Consider the following 22,124-nt stretch of genomic DNA (forward strand, 5'->3'; position numbering starts at 1 on the left):
CTGAATGTTACGCCCCTCACCATACTGTGATGCCATCTCCCGGCACGATGAGACAAAACCAATAAAACCCATTACAAACGAGGCATTTGTTCCATCCAGTGGGGACATAATTACTGATTATAATGACTTATACTGTCTTTTTACACGTTGTGTTGCATTGCACCGCGTAAACATAATACCATGTTTGCATTTATGACTGGAGAAATGACAAACAACAAGCACTACTCTACACTGCTCAAAACTCACATTTGAATCATCAGTGGCAAATTGTTTGAATATAAAAAACCTACTTACAGTCTGTGAGTCAGAACAGCCGGCATTGTAGTCTACTCTTCCAGGATCAGGAAACAGTCCTCCATAAACTGCGTTGCACACATCTGAATATTTGGTTTGAACTGTTCTGGAACAGTCTTGAAAATCTACTTAATCACTGATTTCTAGTTTTGTCCTCTTTTGGAAGGCCAAACAAAGTAGTTTCACTTTCACAATGAAACACAGCGCCACACATGGCGGGCTAGAGTGAGCGGAGGCCAGCTAGAGTGAGTGGCGGCCAACAAAGGAGCTTGCGGAAACCACATGTGTCAACTTCGTCCACGGTGAAAGTCGATCCGGCAATCCACAGCGCTAAGTTGATGTATTTCCTCAGCGACCAGCAGGGATCAGCTCTAGACATGCTGAAGCAGATATCATCCTCTTTTGGAAGGCCAAACAAAGTAGTTTCACTTTCACAACGAAACGCATAGCATCTCCACAACATGGCGGCGCGTCAACAACAATACAACAGCAAGAATAAAGCTTGTAACACTCCAAAGAGAAAGGAAAAATTTTAATTGCATCATATGACCCCTTTAAAGCTTATGGGGCTGTCACCTGATGAACGAACGACTCAAACCCAAAGACTCAAAAGATGAACTAATCAATTCTCATTCTGACTCAAACTGCATAGGATAAAGCTTATGGGTCTGCCACGTGATGAACGAACGACTCAAACCTGGAGACTCAAAAGATGAACTAATCAATTCTCTTTCCGGATCAGACTGCATAGGTTAAGTTTATGGGGCTGTCAAGTGATGAACGAATGACTCAAACCAAAGACTTGTCAGTTATGAGGTGAGGTGAGCTAATCATAGACTGGTAAACAATGACCCAGGTAAACAATGAATTAATCTTTTCTGTTTCTTATAGTATTATATTTTTGTATTGTTTGTAGTGTGATCAACGTTTGCGTAAGTAGTAGACGTGTTAGAACATGTAACATGTAACATTTTAATTATATTTAGCTAAAATGAACGAAATGAAGTTGGTAAAATGATCCGAACTTCCCATCACTAGTATTCTGGTGATACAGTAGCTCCCTCATTTGGTGGGGGAGGGAATGGCAGGTGCAGAAGCACCAGGATGCCGTGTTTTGCCCTATAAATTTCCACTGTAAGCCCATTATTGTTTGAAAGATGAAAAAAAAAAAAACACAAAATAATTTCCTCTGACAACTGACAACATGCCACAGATGTTGTCTGTAGAAGTTCATATATATATATATATATATATATATATATATATATATATATATATATATATATATATATATATATATATATATATATATATACACACACACACACACACACACACACACACACTTTATATTATAGATTACTGTGTTGTCTATTTGAAATAATTGAGCTGTCTATTTAATTCATGCATTCTAATGAGCGGGTTTTAAAGGGGTTTACATTTGGATACAAGCACTAACCTGGCATCGGCCTCACTGTAGTACTCTCTGGCAACAATATCTTCAAACAGCTCCCCTCCTGTGACTCTGAAAAAGTTCACATTCAGAGTCAACACATCAGACAGTCTAATTGCAGCACCTTTAATAAATAAGAAGGTCTGATTTACATTTTCATCGTGGCATGACTGACAAGAATGAGTGACAAGAATGCAAGAGTGTATATATATATACCTCTTGTCTTTACTCATCTTGTGTATATATATATATACATACATAGAGAGAGAGAGAGAGAGAGAGGTAGAGAATATAAGTTTTAAAAAAATAAATAAATAAAACTAACTGTGTCTCTACACTTGACACAAATAACTTCACCACTCTGCCTTACTTACTCTGAAGGGCAGAGTACTTTACACCTTACATGAACACATATGTCACTGTCACTTTCTTTTAAATTAGAATGTTACCTTGACAACACTGCAGCAAAATTTATTATAGCAGGTAAGAATGTTATAGCAAATATACTTTTGATTCAAATATTATTTTCAGATTCACTTACAATTTATTTAAAAATTGGCTAGTATCTTAAATAATTTCCCTCAGGTTTCAAATAAATTCAAATAAATTGTGAGTACATTCCATCCAGAAAAATAAAATCTGCCTTAGCTACTCCCACTTTAACATATAAGTACAGTTCCCTTTCACTTTTTCACTTCAACGTTGTGTCGAAGTTCTGACACTAGGGGTCACACTTGGGAGCCTAGACAACTCTGACATTAATGATAAAGGGCCAATTAATTTGGCAAGCAAAATTTGCATAGCTAGCAACACCCCAGACATCCGGATATAAATAGTCCATGGTTGGATTTTTTCTCACTCATTCGGTTCTTTGGGGCCCTCCAAGACTCCCATCTAGAGCATATATGTTACCTCGAACTTTGTGGCAAGAGCTTACACTGCTTCTGGACAAGCTGTGTCCGCTCTGCACTCCATAGCTGTCCTGCAGGTATTCAGGCCAGGTTCTGCACAATGGTGGACTCAACCCGGAGCATGCAGGAACTGCATTCGGCAACTGACTATGCCCTCTGGGTTACAAAGGTAACAGAGCAGGCTATGGGGAGGGCGATGTCCACATTAGTGGTCCAGGAACACATTTTTTCTTGTTTTTCTCAAAATGAGAAAAGATTGTGATTGGAGGTGACCTCTACCTTATATGGCGGCTCTCCCGGATGTTGGAGAGTGAGGTCATAAGTCTTGGATGTTGAGGTGCATTTGGTCATAGCACACTAGGCTTGTCAACATCTGTGCCCCCCATGTACTTGTAACACAATTCAGCAGCTGTGGCATTTTGTATAGGGACCCCTAGTGTTGGAACTTCAACACAACGTTGAAGTGACTGACTGATCCTGCGTCAATGTCGTTGGACAAATGCTTGAGTGAGGTCGGCCCACCACTTAAGGCAGCCAATCAAGGCAAAATACATGCATATGGGAAACGGCAAGTACCACTGTGCTTTAACAGGCAATCAAGTGTTTGTGTTAGCAGATGTGAGGCCCCTTCTGGGAGCAGAATTCCTGTGCACTAATGGACTGTTGGTCGATGTGAAAAACTGCTGTTTAGTTACTGCCGAAGGCTTCAATGTTTTACCCTGTTCAAAGAGCACCTTTCCCATGACTACTCTGTCCAGCGCATTGACAGAAGGGTGTGAGTTCACTCGGATACTAGGTGAATTTCTTGATCTCACTAAACCCACCTTCTCCTCAGCAGTGGCCGGCTATGTGGTGGTGCATCACATCTCTGCATCCGAGCCACCAGAGTATGCCCGGGCTCATCGAATGGATCCAGTGAAACTGGCAGTTGCCAAGGCCGAGTTCATTAACATGGAAAAACTGGGTATAGTGCAACACTCTAACAGTCCCTGGGCATCACCCCTTCACATGGACCCCATAGCGGATGGTGGCAGGGGGCGGTTCCCCTACCATCCAGAGCTGATGCCATCATAGAATTTCCAACTCCCTGCACAACCAAAGCACTGCAGGAGTTTTTGGGGACGGTAAATGTTCACCACCGTTTCATTCCACCGACAGCCGCACTCATGCGACAAGGCATGTACAAGGCAATCAAAGGAAACAGCAGGAAGAAACAGATCACCTGGTCAGAGGAGATGACTAAATCATTGGAAGACACTAAACTCAAGCAACCATGCTGTCTCATCCGCTTCCTGACACCCCTATTGCTATCACTACCGATGATGCCTCAGATTGTGCTGTGGGCACTGTACATGAACAGTCCGTGGTGGAAATGGTGTTTTCCAACCACTTGCATTTTTGTAGTCAGCATCTCTGCCCTAATGAGCAATAGTACAGTGCATTTGACAGGGATTTACTTGAGTCACACAAAAGCTACAACTTATATATTAAAAAAGCAGAGTCAAAACTCACTTAGCGATTGTTAGTCGAGTCTCTAATGAACTTCATGTGAATAACTTTATTTGCATGACCATGAGAGCCCTGAGTGAGTGTTTTACTTTACTTTACACTACAGTAGGCTGCCACAGCCTAGGTAATTAATAGGAAACAATGTATAAATATTCTTTAAATGCCTTGTTGGCCAGTCAAACCAGAGGACACAAACTGCTGTATAAATGCTGTATACTGTAATGTATTTAGTGTTTGTACTTTTGCTATGTGACTTTTATTATTATTAGTAGGGCTGTCAAATGATTAATCACGATAAATCACATCCAAAATAAAAGTTTTGTTTACATAATTTTACACTACAGTAGGCTGCCACAGCCTAGGTAATTAATAGGAAACAATGTATAAATATTCTTTAAATGCCTTGTTGGCCAGTCAAACCAGAGGACACAAACTGCTGTATAAATGCTGTATACTGTAATGTATTTAGTGTTTGTACTTTTGCTATGTGACTTTTATTATTATTAGTAGGGCTGTCAAATGATTAATCACGATTAATCACATCCAAAATAAAAGTTTTGTTTACATAATATATGTATGTGTACAGGGTATATTTATTATGTATATATAAATACACACACATAAATTATATATTTAGAAAATATTTACATGTATATACATTTATATATTTATATTCTTATATTTTATATTATATGTAAATATATTTAATATATAAACATAACATATTCTTCTTAAATATATACATGCATGTGTGTGTATTTATATATACATAATAAATATACACAGTATACACACATATATTATGTAAACAAAACTTTTATTTTGGATGTGATTAATCGTGATTAATCATTTGACAGCCCTAATTATTAGTTATTTATTTATTAGTTCTGTCTTGTTTCTGTTTCATAAAGCTGTATTTTCAGCATCATTACTCCAGTCTTCAGTGTCACATGACCCTTCAGAAATCATTCTAATATGCTGAATTTCTGCTCCGTTATTATTTGTGCTGTTATTAATAATTATTCTTAGTATTATCAATTTTAAAAAGTTTTTGCTGCTTAATATTTTGTGGAAACTTTTTTTCAGGATTCTTTGATGAATAAAGAACAAAACAAAACAAAAGAGCAACATTTATTTAAAATATAAGATTTTGTAACATTATAAATGTTTTTACTGTAACTTTCGAACAATTTAATGCTTCTTTGCTGAATAAATGTAACAAAATGATTTCTGAAGTATATCATACTTGACTGTTTAATTCATTTAAATTATGGGCTTGTTGCTTCGCAATCTTGGCAATCTACTGTGTCTAAGTAGCTCACTTTTTGTGGCTCTTTCTGATCTGGGTTTAGTCTCAATTATTTGGTGAGTGGATGAGCTCTCATTTACAGTCACACTCATTTATCACGAGACCTGGAGACGTGACCTCATACAGACAGAGACACACAGAAAAAAAAATCACTCACAAATCAAAGATGAGGTAGTGAACACCCTCCTCTGATATGCTTTCATGGAGCCTCACTGTCGAGAAAACAGAGAGAGAGAGAGACTGATTAGTTTGTATAGATCAGCTCACCTTCATACTCGTTAGAATGATGGAGTGGGACACATTTAAAGCTGAAATGTGTAATATTTTTTTATTTTAAAATACTTCTATCCCACCTTAATATGCAGACACATTCTATGAGGCACTTTCAAGTGATTTCCTTAAGAAGTGAAAATGTTGTGGTGGTATCAACTTATTTGTGCATCCTAACCAGCTTGACAGCAACACTGACCCAACCAAAGATGCCACCCACTCTTATGTTAAAAGGTGGATCCGTAAAGTAACCTTAAAATGGACAAGTATAGGTATTTACATGGCAAACATCTTTAGTTGCTTACTGAAGCAGCCTTTACATAAACAGCAAGCCTACGATGCCTAAAACACTGTATAGGTATGTAGAATTCAGACCTTTGAATATCAGTATTATTAACAATAACTCAGTCTTGCCACACAGCACAATAAAAAGTGGAAATCGTCTAATGAAACCGAAGAGATCATGACAGCTATTGATTAAAGTAAGCAGGGGGAATTCCTAATGTAATTTATCAAAGGACTCGAAAGCCTTGACCTTTTGATTTAGAAATATGGATGGACTACATGGGGAAAAAAGAGACAGGGAGGAACCCCCTCTGTATAAATATCTCATAGATCTTCTCTCATCTATGATACAGTTGGTTGCGCAAACCTGTTGCCATAGCAACAGAAAGAGAATGGCTTTCCAGCTAATGGTTGCTCTGGGGAGGAGAAATCCCTCTGCTAGTTTAGGAAAGCCACTGGGTTTAAAATAGATAGATAGATAGATAGATAGATAGATAGATAGATAGATAGATAGATAGATAGATAGATAGATAGATAGATAGACAGACAGACAGACAGACAGACAGACAGACAGACACAGTGAGCTTGTCAAATATACATTGGAATACAACTGTTAAAACTTTTTGTCATCTGATGTAATATCTGGAACAAAAACAAACTGAAAAGTTTCAATGGCTTAGTGTTCTCATGTAAGAAGATGAAAATATGGGGGTGGGAATGTAATACTAAAATTTATAGCTTATCTGTAGCTTTGTGTTATAGCCATAATTACTGCTAGAATTCACCCACGCCTGCAATCTTGCAGCTGGCTAGGAGGTCGGTGAGTGTGGGCAGAAAAGCATGACCATTTTTAGTTGTTACCACCTTAACAGCTAGAGGTCAGATTTGCGTGACTTAATTACGATGAATCACCCAGCACTGAAAAATCCATGAATGTGAGCACTATGAAAGAAATTTAATAGTCGTTATGTAGATATTTAGTAGTTTATGCATGGAACTCAATACACTTGCAATGCAATGTTGCAATGTTGTATCTGATTTTAAATGAGGTTTTCTCCAAACTAGCAACAACAAGTGATTAGGGATGGGTCACAGTTTTCGAATATTCGATTAGTTGATTTAATTACAGAATATCGAATAGGTTGTGCGATTATTGTCTTAAAAAAATCTCCCCATGATTTCCATGCTGACGCGGTGGTGGTTCATGTAAGCAGAGGGTAGTGCTGCCAATAACGCACCTAAAATGTGTCAAAGAAAACAGAAGAACACATTGTCTTACGCGCACACTGTAGACGTGTGTGGTATAAAAAGGACGATGTCAAATAAGAGTTCTGTGCGGACCACAAACACCCCAACTGGGTTAGAGGTGTGGCTGAATCCGTATTCAGAAAGGTGCGGAAAACAGGTGAAAACAGAAAGGTGCTTGCTAACGGTAGCCTGTTACACTAAAGTGCATAACATTTCACTTACCACAAAAATAGAGTAATGAGAGATGACTGATAGGATGATGGCAAATGATTTGCAGATCCTGAGCACCACTCCCTGAGCACCACTGAAAAACATCTAATCTTATAAAATGTGTGGTAAGTACTGCCGAGTGCTGCTCCGTACTTGTGATCGTGAATCTCGAAAGTGAAAGTAAAAAACAAGTTTAATGCCCCGCATATTAATAATGGCCCCCTGATGCCTGCAGTTTATATACAGTATAATTACCCAACGATATAATTGCAACAGAAGATACTGAAGTATATTTTTCCTCTCATCTTGTATCTGTCCCTTTAGGGGTTACATTTTTTGAAATGGAAATGTCCTAACCTTATGAGCAGTTCATTTATGCTAATTGATAGTGATAATGAGTGCCGTCATTCAGTTGGTTTTATTATATTAATATGTTTCAGCACGTTACAATCATTATATGGCTTGAGTTAAGGTAGCCTATCTTCTGAATTGAAAGTCTGAATCCCGTCTCTCTCCCTCTATCTCAGTTTATGGGTGTTTGTGCGTGCATGCGGGCGAGGGGTGCAATTTTCAAATAATAATCGAATAATACCAGCTACATGGTCTGAGCCACTGCCTCTTCGCCCTCATGGGCTTCCCCAGGCTTTCAATCCATGCTAAAGTATTCTGTAATCACTCTTCTGCCCTGGCTCGCACCCCAGTCACTCTCACCAAACAGCTAGATAATTTTTGCTTTCACTGAGGACAGAAAATTACAGTGAAGCTTGAACATTTTAATGTCACATTTGGTTTGAATATTTACTATATTTTAAATGCTGTACATAAAACAGCTCATAAAACAGTGGCAGTTTTAGTGCTGCAAGGCCATGACAAGTGAACCTTCACTGGAGAATGTGAGTGTGTGTGGCTGCACTTACCAATGTTGGGATGCTTGAGTAGACGACAAATTCGGGCCTCTCTTTCCAGTTTTTGGTGATCTACAAAAAAAAAAAAAAAAAAAAGAAATTGAAAATTGAAAACCATGTTTGTTCAATTTGTTCTGCCATTCTGAAAGCACTTGACTGTTTAACTTGTCTTTAGATAAAAGTTTCTGCTGAATGACATAGTGTAAATGTTTGTTTAGCAATAGAAATATAGTGAATATCATAGGACAGATACATGATTTGAACTCTGCTCTACTGGTTTAAATGAGGAAAAACCAAAAAAGGAAAAAATAAATAAATTTAAAAAAAGTCTCTACTCAATCCTCTGATTATCTTATTATTAGTAGTATTATTTGGGATATTATATTAAGACAGTCTTTTTACTGTACTTTATTTTATCTATTTTGTGTAAAAGTAAAATTTGAGGAGTATATTTGTAAATAATATCTCTGTAAAAAGTAGCCTAAATAAAATAAAAATGTTAATGTAACAGTTTCTGCCATATTATATTGTATTTTTATTCACACTGACAGAGGACAAGAAATTACACAGTAAAACAGTATTGTAAAAAGGAGGTATATAGCATGTCATTTGAAAGTGCAGAAGTTCTGGTCAATGTGAAAATTCATATCAATAGTGACCTTTTTAAAGTCATTGTGGTCTGGAGTGCAAATTAAAGAAATGTGGAAGATGAAAAAAAAAGATAATGTGCTTGTGTATATATGTGTCTAATATAAATGTGCAAGACACAGCTAAGGTTGGAATATGGTCCAAACCAAGCCTATGGGACCAGTGGCCTGCGGCCTGTGATTGCCAGGGGCCTTGAACTGAGAGCCCTGCAGCTACCTGACAAACCGGAATCAATACTTTGCACATGTAATTGATGTAGACAAAGAGCATTTAAATGTGTGCCAGTATAATAATACAGAAGACACTTTTTTAACTCTTTATACAGTCTGCATTACTAACATGAATCTTGGCCAAACAGTATAAAATATGCCTGTTTGTTTAACCATAACACTGGCAACAATTTTTACTCAGAAGTCACACACTGTCACTCAAAACACAGTGACCTAAAAACACTAAAAACAGGGACCATTACATAACTGATGACCTTTTATCTTTGCAGTTAGAATGACCCTCAAAAAACCCTCAAATTTTCATTTATTTTTACAAACAAAAATATTTCGATGTCGTCCCCTTTTTAAAAATTATGGTATGCAGGTTTTCAGCTGGAATTACAAATAGCTGTGTTTGGAATTATTATTACTATTTTTCATTTCATTTTAAATATTATACTATGATTTCCTATATATTTCAATATAATTATTGCAGATGCATGACATTATTGTATTTTGGGGTCTAAGGAGTTTTAGCAGTTTTGAAAGCAGTGTGTTATAGTTTTTGATAAAAAGTCTGACAAATATAGGGTACACAAGTGACAGAGTATGACTAACAGAAGAGTTCTTTGATTTTGGAAGATGTCTTCATTTCATACAAAAGTAATGTAAAATTATTCACAGATTGGACCACACTCTGTTTCGCTGACTGTGTGAAGACACCGTGACTTCAGTTTTGACCAATGCATTTTAGCAAATGAAAAAAAAAAAAAGAAAAAAAAAAAGGCTAGGGCATATAATACTGAGAGTGTATGCTGTGTGTTTTTAGTTTGATTGCATATTAATTTGAAATTTCACAGACTTGCTAAACTTAATCCATATTGTACGTCACTATTAATATAAAATTCTAGTTCCTTTTGATACTTTTGGACTCAAGCAGGTTGAGCAGTCTTTACTCATAGGGAGACAGCAGATGGGTGGTGGAATGGAATTCACCAATCACTCTAGATGCAGTTTAGCCAATAAAATTGTTTGTCTCTAAAGTCTTAATCCCAGAGCTCCAATCAGATGTGCTTTTGCCACCATAATCCCATCCAATTGAGCCATTAATGAGACACAGCATGCTGCCTGGAGTCTGTCTAATCAGGTATATGTCTAAAAGGAAGATGGGAAACCTATGACATAACATGATTAAACGGATTGCTTGCAATAGTGACAAGAGTTTAAATGTCCTTCTCTGTTTGTGGCTTCATGTTCATGTAAAATAACAGCCTGTTAAAGCCAGTCATTCCGAACAAGTGTTATCAATTTTGTCCTATTCTCTTTATTAGAAAGGTTTGGCCAAATTCCATGTTCTTCATTAAATGTCCCAGATGGAAAGTTTTTCATTCAAATCTAGTTTTTGCGTATTTTAAGTGTTGCATTGACCCAGTTCAGTCAGTTCCCATCTGACAGAAACTGAGCGAATGCCAGAAATGGGACAGCTATTTTCAAAGTTGTCAAATCAAGTCAACTGTCCACTGAAATGCATAGTACGGGGGCTCCCCAATCAGCACTGCTCTAGCCAACTGTGTAAACACCCACCATTACAAAAAAAATAAATAAAAAAAACAGACGGCTGACTCAGAGAGAGAGAGTGTGTGATTATGGCATCTACAGTGTCAGATCGATAGTTTGGCATATTAATACTAAAGACAAATTTATGTAATATGAGATTACTTCTGCTTCGAAATAACAGACACCAAACAAAAAAGGTAACGTTAATTTGCAAGATCTTTGTCACAACACATATCAAGAGATTATCAGTTCTGCTTTCAGTACTGGAGAGTAAAAGATGCATTCTTAGATGTTTTTATTAGTACACAAACGTTATGTTGCACATTTTATCTCCCCAACAGATTCTAATTTAAAAGAAGATTATAATGGATGTTCGCTATTCCCAATTCAGAAGAGCGCACACACAGCCTGTGTCTCTGAATGCTTCTCATATCGCTCCTCTCTGCCATGTCTCACGAAGGAGCCATTTACACTTGGCGCACACATGCAGCCTGTTATGAGGTGTGATTTATGCACTTTTTGCTGATTGCTAAGCAAACTGAGAGAATAACTAATGTGTATATGCTTGCTAGCCGTCTGGCCAAAATCCCATAGTATTCAGGCATTAGACGTAAGATATGAGACGTTAGACATCACGGTCACGACACGTGCGCTGCGCTGAAACTGCGTGGTGGTGTGGCGGCAACGTAGCAAAGGATTTTTTTGTACGTGTGGATAAACGTCTAGATAACATACGTGTGGATAAGCGTCTGGATAATGTACGTGTGGATAAACGTCTAGATAACGTACGTGTGGCTAAGCATCTGGATAACGTACGCGTGGATAAACGTCTAGATAACATACGTGTGGATAAGCGTAATGCTTCTAGTACAATATGATGTGTGTGACATCTGTGGCACCAAATCCATTGTTCCAGGCAAAGGCTTTCTGAATGAGAGCTCTGTATTACGATGAAAGCCAAGGAGTGAGTGTGTGTATGTTTCGGGGTGTAGAATCTGGCATTACGTCATCTAAACCCCCAAAGGAATGTAGTGCAGTCTCCATAGCAACCATGAGGAAATTTGTTGAGTTGGGTTCGCTTGAATGCAATTAGGCCTCATCCCCCTTTGAAATAGACTTCATACATATTTTTTGGTCTATCTTTGCATGTGTCGACTTGTTAATGAACAGCAAACAAAAGTTCCCCTCATTCTCCACTAGCTGCTAGAGGGCATGTTGATTCCAGTTCAAAAACTGGTGTTTTTTTGGTGAAAAGGGTGAAAGCTAAAGATAACTGAATGATGTATTGAGCTGAAATCTAACTGCAACGGTTTTAGTGAAGTTATGGCCAAACCCAGGAACTTCATGGATAAAAAGCTTGTGTGTGTTTTCATGTCCAGGTGATTTGTCTGTGTACGTGTTGTTTTACCCACGTTTAGCTGAACATTTTAATTCTGCTTGTTTTAGTGTAAAATACTATCAAGTTTCTATGATATTCTGGCCAATAAGAATTTTTCACCCGTTTTATCATCCAGCATGCAAAAATAATTAAATTCCTCTTCAGGAACTCAAGCTGCGTTGGAGAGCCCTTTGGGAATGCCTCCAGTGTGACTGGCTCTGAATCACGTGTGTAATCAGTCCAATGGATAGCTTAGACATCATAGGCGGGTGACGTCAGAGACCAGGAAGCTTAAAAGCACGTGCAGCGAAGCCAGCATTAGCCTTCTGTCATTCAACAAGCACTCTTTGTGTGTGTCAGTTCCATATTCGTTTGTGAGTCTTATTTAGTGTTGTTTGTCCAAAAAAACATGTCAAAAGCACGAGACAAAATCAAACACATTCTGGGCGAGGGCAGGCAGCGTTTCAAGCTGTGTGCTCCTCCCTGCCTGCGTTACATTATGGGTGGGGATACACACAGTTTGTGCATTGTCTGCCTCAGAGCGGAGCATGCAGAGTCGGCTCTCGAGAGGCGGAGCGGCAATCACGCTCGTGGGGTTCGCAGTTGGATCTGGCAGAGGGAATGGAGATGGGCGAGTCCCTATCTTCTTCCTCACCCACCAGATCCAGCACCTGTTCACTGGGATCAGTAGTGCGCTCTGATGCTATTTCCCCCCAGGGAGCGGGTTCGGCGCGCCACCTGTCTTCCTCCGAGGAAGGTGGTAACTCACGAGCTTGCGAACAGATGCTTGCAAGCTATCTGTCTCCCAGAGCGGCATCATCTTTGAAGGCTCTGGCACTGCCCTCCAAGTCGCTGCGTACCACTTTAGCGCTGGTGGCCAAAGGGTACTCAGCAGCGGGTCAGGCAGGTGCGTGTCTGCACACCATGGCAGTGTTACAGGCGTACCAAGCCGACCTGCTCAAGGAATTAGATAAAAGTGAGGACATAAAATCCGAGGATATTACGGAGCTCAGGAGGACTGCTGATTTGTCTCTCCGCGCTACCAAGGAGACCGCCCACTCCATTGGGCATCTACAAAGTTACAAATCTCAAAGTCCACTCCAAAGGGTGATATTTCGTTTTTAAAAAATCCCTTTTCAAGAACTACATCGAATGGCTCGTTTGGTCTACAGCGTTGTTTTCCGGGTATTGTGAAGTCACAAAGCGGCCCATTAGAATATCATTAAAATAATTCCTGCCTACGGAAATTCCAATGGTTGGGGGGTGGGGAGGGGCGAAGTCGTGGTTAGAACGCTTGGTTGAGTGTATCAGACAAGACAACGACGAAGAAGAAGTGCTGCGGCAGAGTAAGTGCATCAGAGAAAACTAAGAAGAAGAGAAAGGAACTTTAAAAATGTAAATTGTGTGAAAAATAATGCATTTTTTTTCGAACCACCAAGTATGAGAGTTGGTTCTAGTACACCCCTAAAACAAAATCAAGACTTTGTTAAAGAGCATAATAGGACCCCTTTAACCACAAATGCACATCTTGTACTAGCTCAGCAATGCGCGATTACATAATCACACTGGAAAGGTCACGTGTGGTTAGCTCTTCGTCTGTGTACTCCGGATCAAAAAATTAGGCTAGGGCGAAAAACTCGATCTCATTTTCTCCTCCAACTCTAAAATCATCCGACGTCATTGCTTTACCTTTTTTTTTTTTTTTTTTTTTTTGTTTATTTGATTTTTCTTTTTTTAAACACTGGGTCAGTATTTCCCCCTATCACGTGTTACCTTTCCAATGTGACTACTATGCGTGAGGTCAGGCTAGTGCAAGACGGGCATTTGTGGTTAAAAAGTATATAGATTTTGTATTTATTTTTTTTAAATGACAGAGTGTTTTGCTAAATAAGACAGGATTTTGGACCATGATTTCTTGCTTGTTGTTGCTTTATCAGACAACAGAATGGGGTGTTCCAGAAGGCTGCTGTCATGAGTTTCTACTGTGAGGGAGCACAGAGCGAGGAGACCAGGAGTACATCAACAAGGAATTTATTCGTATAGATCGTGGGGAGTCACACGTAGCACAAGGAGTAGACATAAAAAAAATACCAGACTAAGGAAGTCAAGATGGGGAACACTATTTAAAGACAAGACTGGAGGCGGGGATGACAAGACACACCTGGGATCAATAGAAATAAACAGGGAACAGCTGGAATAAAATTAACACAATGGGAACAGGAAGGACTAAATATTGGCATGGAAGGCACATGAGGAGCAAAAACACACACAAAACACGGGACAGAGTCTGACAGCAGCATCCTATTGTGTCTATGTTCTTCTTAGTCAAGTCCTTCTGAGGCTTTTAGACTACACTCCATCCCAGCATTAAACACTACATTAAGACGGTCTAGTACAGTGTTTCTCAGCCCTGGTCCTGAGCACCCCCCAGCACTGCACATTTTGTGTGTCTCCCTAATCAAACACACCTGATTCAACTCATTAGCTCGTAAAAAGAAACTCCAGGAACTGAAATAGGTGTGTCAGATAAGGGAGACATACAAAATGTACAGTGTTGGGGGGTGTCCAGGAACAGGGTTGAGAAACACTGGTCTAGTAAGTCTGCATGACAACGTCAGAAATGTTTTAACCTTATTAGGATGCAGCATTCCAACTGAGAAACACCCATAATTAGTACAAAGTAGGGTTCACCCAAAAATGAAAATTCGGTCATTAATTAATCATTCTCATGTCATTTCAAACCTGTAAGACCTTCATTCAACTTTGTAACACAAATTAAGTCGCTCTAACTCCATAATCAAGTTTGCAGATGACACCATGGTGGTAGGCCTGATCAGCGGCAATGATGAGACAACCTACAGCGATGAGGTAGCAATGTGGTGTGCTAACAATAACCTTGCACTTAACACCCAAAATACCAAACAGCTGATTGTAGACCACTGGCGGATTAAGAAGGACCACACTCCCATCTACATTGATGGGGCTGAAGTGGAGCATGTGGCAAGCTTCAAGTTTCTTGGTGTCCATCTCTCTGAGGATCTTTTCTGGACCCTCAATACCTCCATATTGATCAAAAAGGCAAAACAGTGCCTTTACTTCCTTAGGAAACTAAGGGAAGCTCACCTGTCCCCCAATATCCTGCTGAACTTTTACCGTTGCACTATTGAAAGCATTCTCACAAACTGCATCACAGTGTGGTATGGCAACTGCACTGTTTCGGACCAGAAAGCCCTCCAGCGGGTGGTGAAAACTGCCCAATACACCAATGGTGTCGAGCTACCCTCCATTAAAGACGTTTACCACAAATGCTGCCTAAGGAGAGTGAGAAGCATCATCAAAGACTCCTCTCACCCCAATCACAGACTGTTTACTCCTCTCCCATCAGGGAGACGTTATAGGAGTCTTGGCTGTCGCACCAGCATACTAAGGAACAGTTTCTTTCCCTCAGCGGTCAGCCTACTGAACTCCAATCTCAGGCGCTGAACACTACATCCTGGATGGACCACCTAATGCTAAAAAAAAAAAAAAAAAAAAGTAACCTGAACAATACCTGCACTCCTTACTCACAATGTTCTTATTATTCCCTCTGTTATTTTGCACATTTCTGATTTTTAGCACATTACTCTGTATAATGCACCTTCTTTTTATACTCACTGTATAATGCATCTTTTGTTTATACATTCTTTGCACCCTGTGTTGTATGTACAGTCATTTGCATTGAGCTGGTCTCTGCCCTCCTACCTCATAACTTGCACTATATGTCATAAAGCTTAATGTATATACACACATTCTATATTTATTTTATATACTCTGTTATTTGCACATCTGCTTAGATGCTAACTGCATTTCATTGGCTCTGTACTTGTACTCTGCACAGTGACAATAAAGTTGAATCTAATCGAATTGAATCTAAAGATATTTTTATGAAATCTGAGAGCTTTCTGACCCTCCAGAAACAGGAATGGAACTACCACGTTCAAGTCCCAGAAACAGGAACAACATGAGGATGAGTAATTAATGACAGAATTTTCATTTTTGGGTGAACAATCCCTGTAGGTTTGCACTAAATTTCTTATCAGGGATTACATCTGCATGTCTGTCTGTCTGTCTATCTGTCTGTCTGTCTGTCTGTCTGTCTGTCTGTCTGTCTATCTATCTATCTATCTATCTATCTATCTATCTATCTATCTATCTATCTATCTATCTATCTATCTATCTGTCTTCTGTCTGTCTGTCTATCTATCTATCTATCTATCTATCTATCTATCTATCTATCTATCTATCTATCTATCTATCTATCTATCTGCCTGTCCGCCTGCCTGCCCGTCCGTCCATTTGTCTATCTATCTCTCTGTCTGTCTGTCTGTCTATCAGACAGTGTAATGCACTGCATGTTTTAAATGCAGTTATTTACAATAACTATCATTAACTAATTTAATAGAAGCTTTTATCCAAAGCAACTGAAAAACACAAGCAATTAATCATTAAGAATTACAATTTTTAACAAGTATCTACATTTATATTACTATACTTTTTGTTATGTTACACTGTAAAACCTGACAAGTCACAGTAACTCAAACCGTTTGAGTAAACAGATTGCCTTTACTTAAACCATGTAAGTTTTAAAACTTTGCAATTATGTAATCAAGTGATTAATTAAGTGCTGATTGAGCTTTAGTGATGAACAGCTGCTGTTAACAAACAGCATCACCAGCTCCATTATCAGTAACCAGACTGGCTTTATTTCTGTCAGACGTCTACAGAAGGTTTAGATGTTGATTTATTGTTTCATTTGAAGTAACCATGTTAGAGATCAGTGTTTGCTTTAGTTGGGCTCTTGATCCTTGATTTCTGTCTTAGATTATTTTTTTTTGGATGTTGTAACCATGTGTTTTTGAAACACGTGTGTTATAACTCAAAAAACCCAGAGAAAATATGATCAGATATTGGTTGTTATACAGCATATTGGTGATGATAATCACCAAATATGGAGCTGTTCAGAGTTCAAAATCTGACTAAATAGGTGTTCTATAGTTAGTTCAATTGACTACAATGAAAGCCATTCAAAAAGTCCTTGGCTCTTTCATAATCAGTTAATATAAAGGACTTTACAAACAGTTTGGTCTTCTATGGTGTCAAATAGTCACACACAGACATCAATAATCAGAATATGAACCTCAACAATGGTTACGAAAAAAAAAAAAAACATGCTGCGATGCATGCTGGGTACTGTTGTAATACAAAAAACTCATCCATGGCTCCCAGCATGCTCTGCTGCATGTTTTTTTTTTTTTTTTTTATGGTCACCATTGTTGAGGTTCATATGCTGATTATTGATGTCTGTGTGTGACTAAGTGACACCACAGAAAACCAAACTGTTTGGAAAGTTCTTTATATTAACTGATTATCACAGAACCACTGGCTCTTGGAATCACTTTTACTGTAATCAATCCAACTAATTACACAACACATAATTCATCAGAGATTAGACTCTAAACAGTTCAATAATCAATGATTATCATCACCAATATACAGTATAACAACCAACATCTAGATATAGGTTAGATAAAAAAAAAAAAAATGCTAACCTGAATGCACTGTAAGTTGCTTTGGATAAAAGCAGCTTCTAAGAGTGTGAGTGTGTGTATAACACATGATGATATTTTCTCTGGGCTTTTGAGTTACAACAAATGGTTACAACAGCCAAAGAAAAAACTAAGACAGAAATCAAGGGTCAAGAGCCCAACTAAAGCAAACACTGATCTCTAACATGGTTACTTTAAATGAAAACATAAATCAACATCTAAACCTTAGTTAATTCTCAATCAGATCTTCTGTAGACGTCTGACAGAAATAAAGTCAGTATGGTTATTAATAAGTGGAGCTGGTGATGCTGTTTGTGGGGTTGTTTAATCAGATCTTGAGAGATTTAATGTATTTTATTTCAGTTTATTTTATCTAAGGCTGTGTCTGAAGTCAGTTGTAGTTCTTGTGTTTCTCTTTTCTTCAGTAATTCTGTTTGTTAACAGCAGCTGTTCATCACTAATTCACAATTATCACTCAATTAATCACTTAATTATTTAATTGCAATGTATATCTTCTTTCAGTGAACTCAACTGAATTAAGTTCAGAGTACTCAAAACTATTAGTTTTAAAACTTAAATGGTTTTAAGGCAATCAATTTTCCTCAAACGGTTTGAGTTAACATAACTTGTCAGGTTTTAGGTGAGGCTGTGTCTGAAGTCAGTTGTAGTTCCTTTCTCTCTTTTCTTCAGTAATTCTGTTTGTTAACAGCAAGTGTTCATCACTAATGCTCAATTATCACTCAATTAATCACTTAATTACTTAATTGCAATTTATATCTTCTTTCAGTGAACTCAACTGAATTAAGTTCAGAGTAGTCATAACTGTTAAGTTTTAAAACTTAAATGGTTTAAGGCAATCGGTTTCCTCAAACGGTTTGAGTAAACGCAACTTGTCATGTTTTTAAGGATATTTGTTTACACAAAAGGTTTGAGTTACGTTACTTGTCGGGTTTTTACAGTGTGTTAGTTTTTAAAACTTAAATGGTTTAAGGCAATCGGTTGCCTCAAATGGTTTGAGTAAACCTAACTTGTCAGGTTTTTAAGGATATCTGTTTACTCAAACGGTTTGAGTTAAGTTACTTGTCGGGTTTTACAGTGTACCATAGAATTACATTACAAAAAAACATGATAAATTTCTCTCTTCTGACACGGAAAGTTGAAATGCAATAGTGAAATTTTTCGTTCACTGTTGAAGCAAATGGAAATAAAAATTATATATGCTATGGTCTCCCATTTACTTCTATAGAATTTCACCCTACTAATGTTTGCACTGCGTTTCTTAACTGTGTCAAGCATGCACATACTTCCAAAACTGTCTGCATTACATTATCACATACACTATGAAAAATGTATGTTTAATTAAAATTTTATATATATATATATATATATATATACGTATAAATGAAACTAATAATGTTGACTCTACAGTTTGACAGGATATGGCATGTTCAAAACTACTAAATAGCCAATGAACCATCTGAAAACTCTAGATGCACGCTGATAGGTCCCTGACAAATCACTAAAATAGTAAACAGCATAGTTTAATTATAGATGAATGTACATTTTATAATTTATTGAACATTGTTAATTTTATCAAATTGCTGTTATTCTACAAGAACAGTAAGTTACTTGAAGCTGTGTAGTGTTTTTACAGTGATATTACACTGATTTAATTAATATTTCTTGCTGAAAAACATTGAACTACTTAATCATTTAAAATAATCATGCTTATTAATTTAAATTAATGGAATTTAGGCCTACATTAAAATATGTATTACTACACTGAAATATGAGTGTCAGGTGATGTTTATTTAGCATTAATTAAAAAGTGGAACTTAAAAACCCATCTGCTTAAAAAGCCATCACACCACTCAAAACTAGGTCTGTAATGGACTGTCATTACTGCTAATATGCCTCTAGACCAATTAAAATATCTCTCATTGCCTCTGAAAACTGATATTAAAACCAAATCTGTCTACAACAACATGAACTAGGGCTGTGCGATAAATCGCATGTGATTGTCATGCACCTCTTGTCAGTAAAGCTGGTTCTGTGATTAGTAGTAAATCCCCATCAGGTGCGTTCAGATGGAGCGGCATTTAATACACAGAGCAGTAGTTCACTGACAAGCTACGCAATATTGTGTTCATAATTGCAGATTAATCGCATTCAATTATGAACGCGATATTGCGTTGCTTGTCAGTGAACTACGTGCAGCCCTAACATGAACCACTATGGTTATAAGTATGTTATTCTGCCAGTATGACAGTAAAAGAACGGCTTGAAAATTGGCCTCATTATTCTGGTCTTTAAACAGTGCACCTCATTATCTTGTCTTCTTCAGCTCTCTTAAAATGAGGAGACATTCAGACATGTGTAATTACTACAAGAACCATGTCTGTAACTCTTCAGAGATCCATTCCACAGCACATCATGTACTAGCTATCCACCTAAATGCCAGACATAATAGGTGCAATGTAGAGCCTGTGTTTGGACAGTTCTGTGATGTGTAAAATGTCCATGGATCACATGGTTATTAGTTTGTATGTAGCACAGATGAGACAGTGGTATGGTAAAGTAGCTTTTGAATAAGCATTGCAACAATATAGACATTTTAGCTGATATTTGTGGTTATGCAATAGTTATAGCCTTCTACTTAGTTTCTCTAAGAATGATTAGTGGCAGCTGGAGGAAACCTGATCTGAATTCAAACTCTTTTTCATTGTAATACAGTAATGGTGACCCTGGTCAAGTCTCAAAAATAAACTGACATCTTTGCACCATTCTAATATCCCAACATGAAACCCGTCAGAGTGCCTTTGTTCTAGTATAATGCCAATCTCACCTACTTTTTTCTATTCTTTTCTAAGGGTTCTGGTTTCAGGTTACAAAAACTTGCTGAACAAAAAAAGTACATTTGAGGGTGCACACACAACCATTGTTTATGAACAGGTTCTCACATAGGAATACAGCTTAAGAGTCCTTAAATGTCCAGCGTCTCTCGTTTAAGAATCAATCTTATTTAAATATCAACATGTATTGTACAAAATGTACAAGTATTCTAGTAAACACATGTTCATTATGTCTAAAGTGAATGTAAACAGCTGAGAAAGAAATCGCATGTGTGTCAGTTATTAGGTCCGTGCATTTGGTCTTAAAGAGACAACAGCCAATAAATAACTTCAATAAATACCTGATCAACACTGTTTACATTTGTATTTTATTCTGTGATAATTCTGGGGTGGCAGGTGGGGTGGCACAGCTTTTTCTTAGGGTGGCAGTTGCCAACCCGGTAGATCCGCCCCTGTTGGCAACCGAAATGATTCGGCCGAAAATAGAAAAAAAATAAATAAATAAATAAAAAAAATCTCTTTCGGTGTTCAGCCGAATAATGTGTACCGAACAATGACTAACGCGATCAAATAGAGGCACGCACTAATGCAGCAAACATGTCAGCAGTGTGAAAGTATTTAAAACTATCAGAGAAAGCCCGAAGCCCGAAGCACTGACAGCGAGAGATTGTTTAATGCTGCATCACGTCTCCAATGAGAAGAAGAGGTGGCTAATGCTGGTGGTTAGGTTACTGTATGGAGACTGAAATCGTGATATTACTTCAACAATTAGTAAATAAACTGCAAAATGTTATATTTTCTAATGCATGCATGAATTGCATGTATTCTGAAAGTGCTGCACAAGCTCACAGTCCCAGGGTCCAAAGTGCGAGGAAAATCTGCGCTGAACTTGTTACTCGTCAGTTGCTCAGTAACGTTTTTGTGAATTTTTTAAAGGCATGTGACAATGTAATACGTGCGACAAACATTTTCCCAAATTCATAATGAGAATCATTTATAAATCTGCATGCTGTTGTCAACAAAAAGAAGCACTGAGATCTCCCTGCGGGTTTCTGCCAAAATAAAAAGCAGAGAAAAAGCAACAGCTTCATAAATGATAGTATTGTAATTTTACTAACCTTCTGTAAAATAAAAAAAAGTAAGGCCATAATAATGATAATAATAATTACCCTACAAAAGCTCTATTAATACATGTATTATAACATTCACACAGTGTTCAAATTGGGATCTGTAATGTACTAATGTTTTAAAAGAAGTCTCTTCTGCTCAGCAAATTAAAGGGGTCATATGATGGACTTCTGTACAGTAAATATATGCAATAAAAATATATGCATGATTCAAGTCTCAAAAATAGCCAAAAATATAATTTTACTAACTTATTAATTTTAATTTAAATTGTGCTTGGTTGGTATAATGTCTGCTAGAATGTGAAAAAAATTAAAATAATAATAATTCTGTTAAGTAAATATTTTCCAATTGTTGTTTTGTAATTGATTTTTTA

General features: G+C 37.6%; 1 protein-coding gene across 2 annotated transcripts in view; it reads right to left on the reverse strand.

The window, feature by feature from the left end:
- Positions 1-22,124, reverse strand: part of LOC109053549 (calcium/calmodulin-dependent protein kinase type II delta 1 chain-like) — a 135,785-nt gene that overhangs the window by 96,466 nt on the left and 17,195 nt on the right. For both annotated transcript variants that reach the window (XM_042760972.1, XM_042760971.1), the window contains 3 exons: positions 8,407-8,466; positions 5,634-5,688; positions 1,754-1,819 (listed from right to left, as the gene is read on the reverse strand). In XM_042760972.1, the coding sequence (XP_042616906.1) occupies positions 1,754-1,819; positions 5,634-5,688; positions 8,407-8,466 (181 nt within the window). The remainder of the gene's footprint in view (positions 1-1,753; positions 1,820-5,633; positions 5,689-8,406; positions 8,467-22,124) is intronic.

This window comes from Cyprinus carpio, chromosome A7, assembly GCF_018340385.1.
Source record: "Cyprinus carpio isolate SPL01 chromosome A7, ASM1834038v1, whole genome shotgun sequence".
Lineage (NCBI taxonomy): Eukaryota > Metazoa > Chordata > Actinopteri > Cypriniformes > Cyprinidae > Cyprinus > Cyprinus carpio.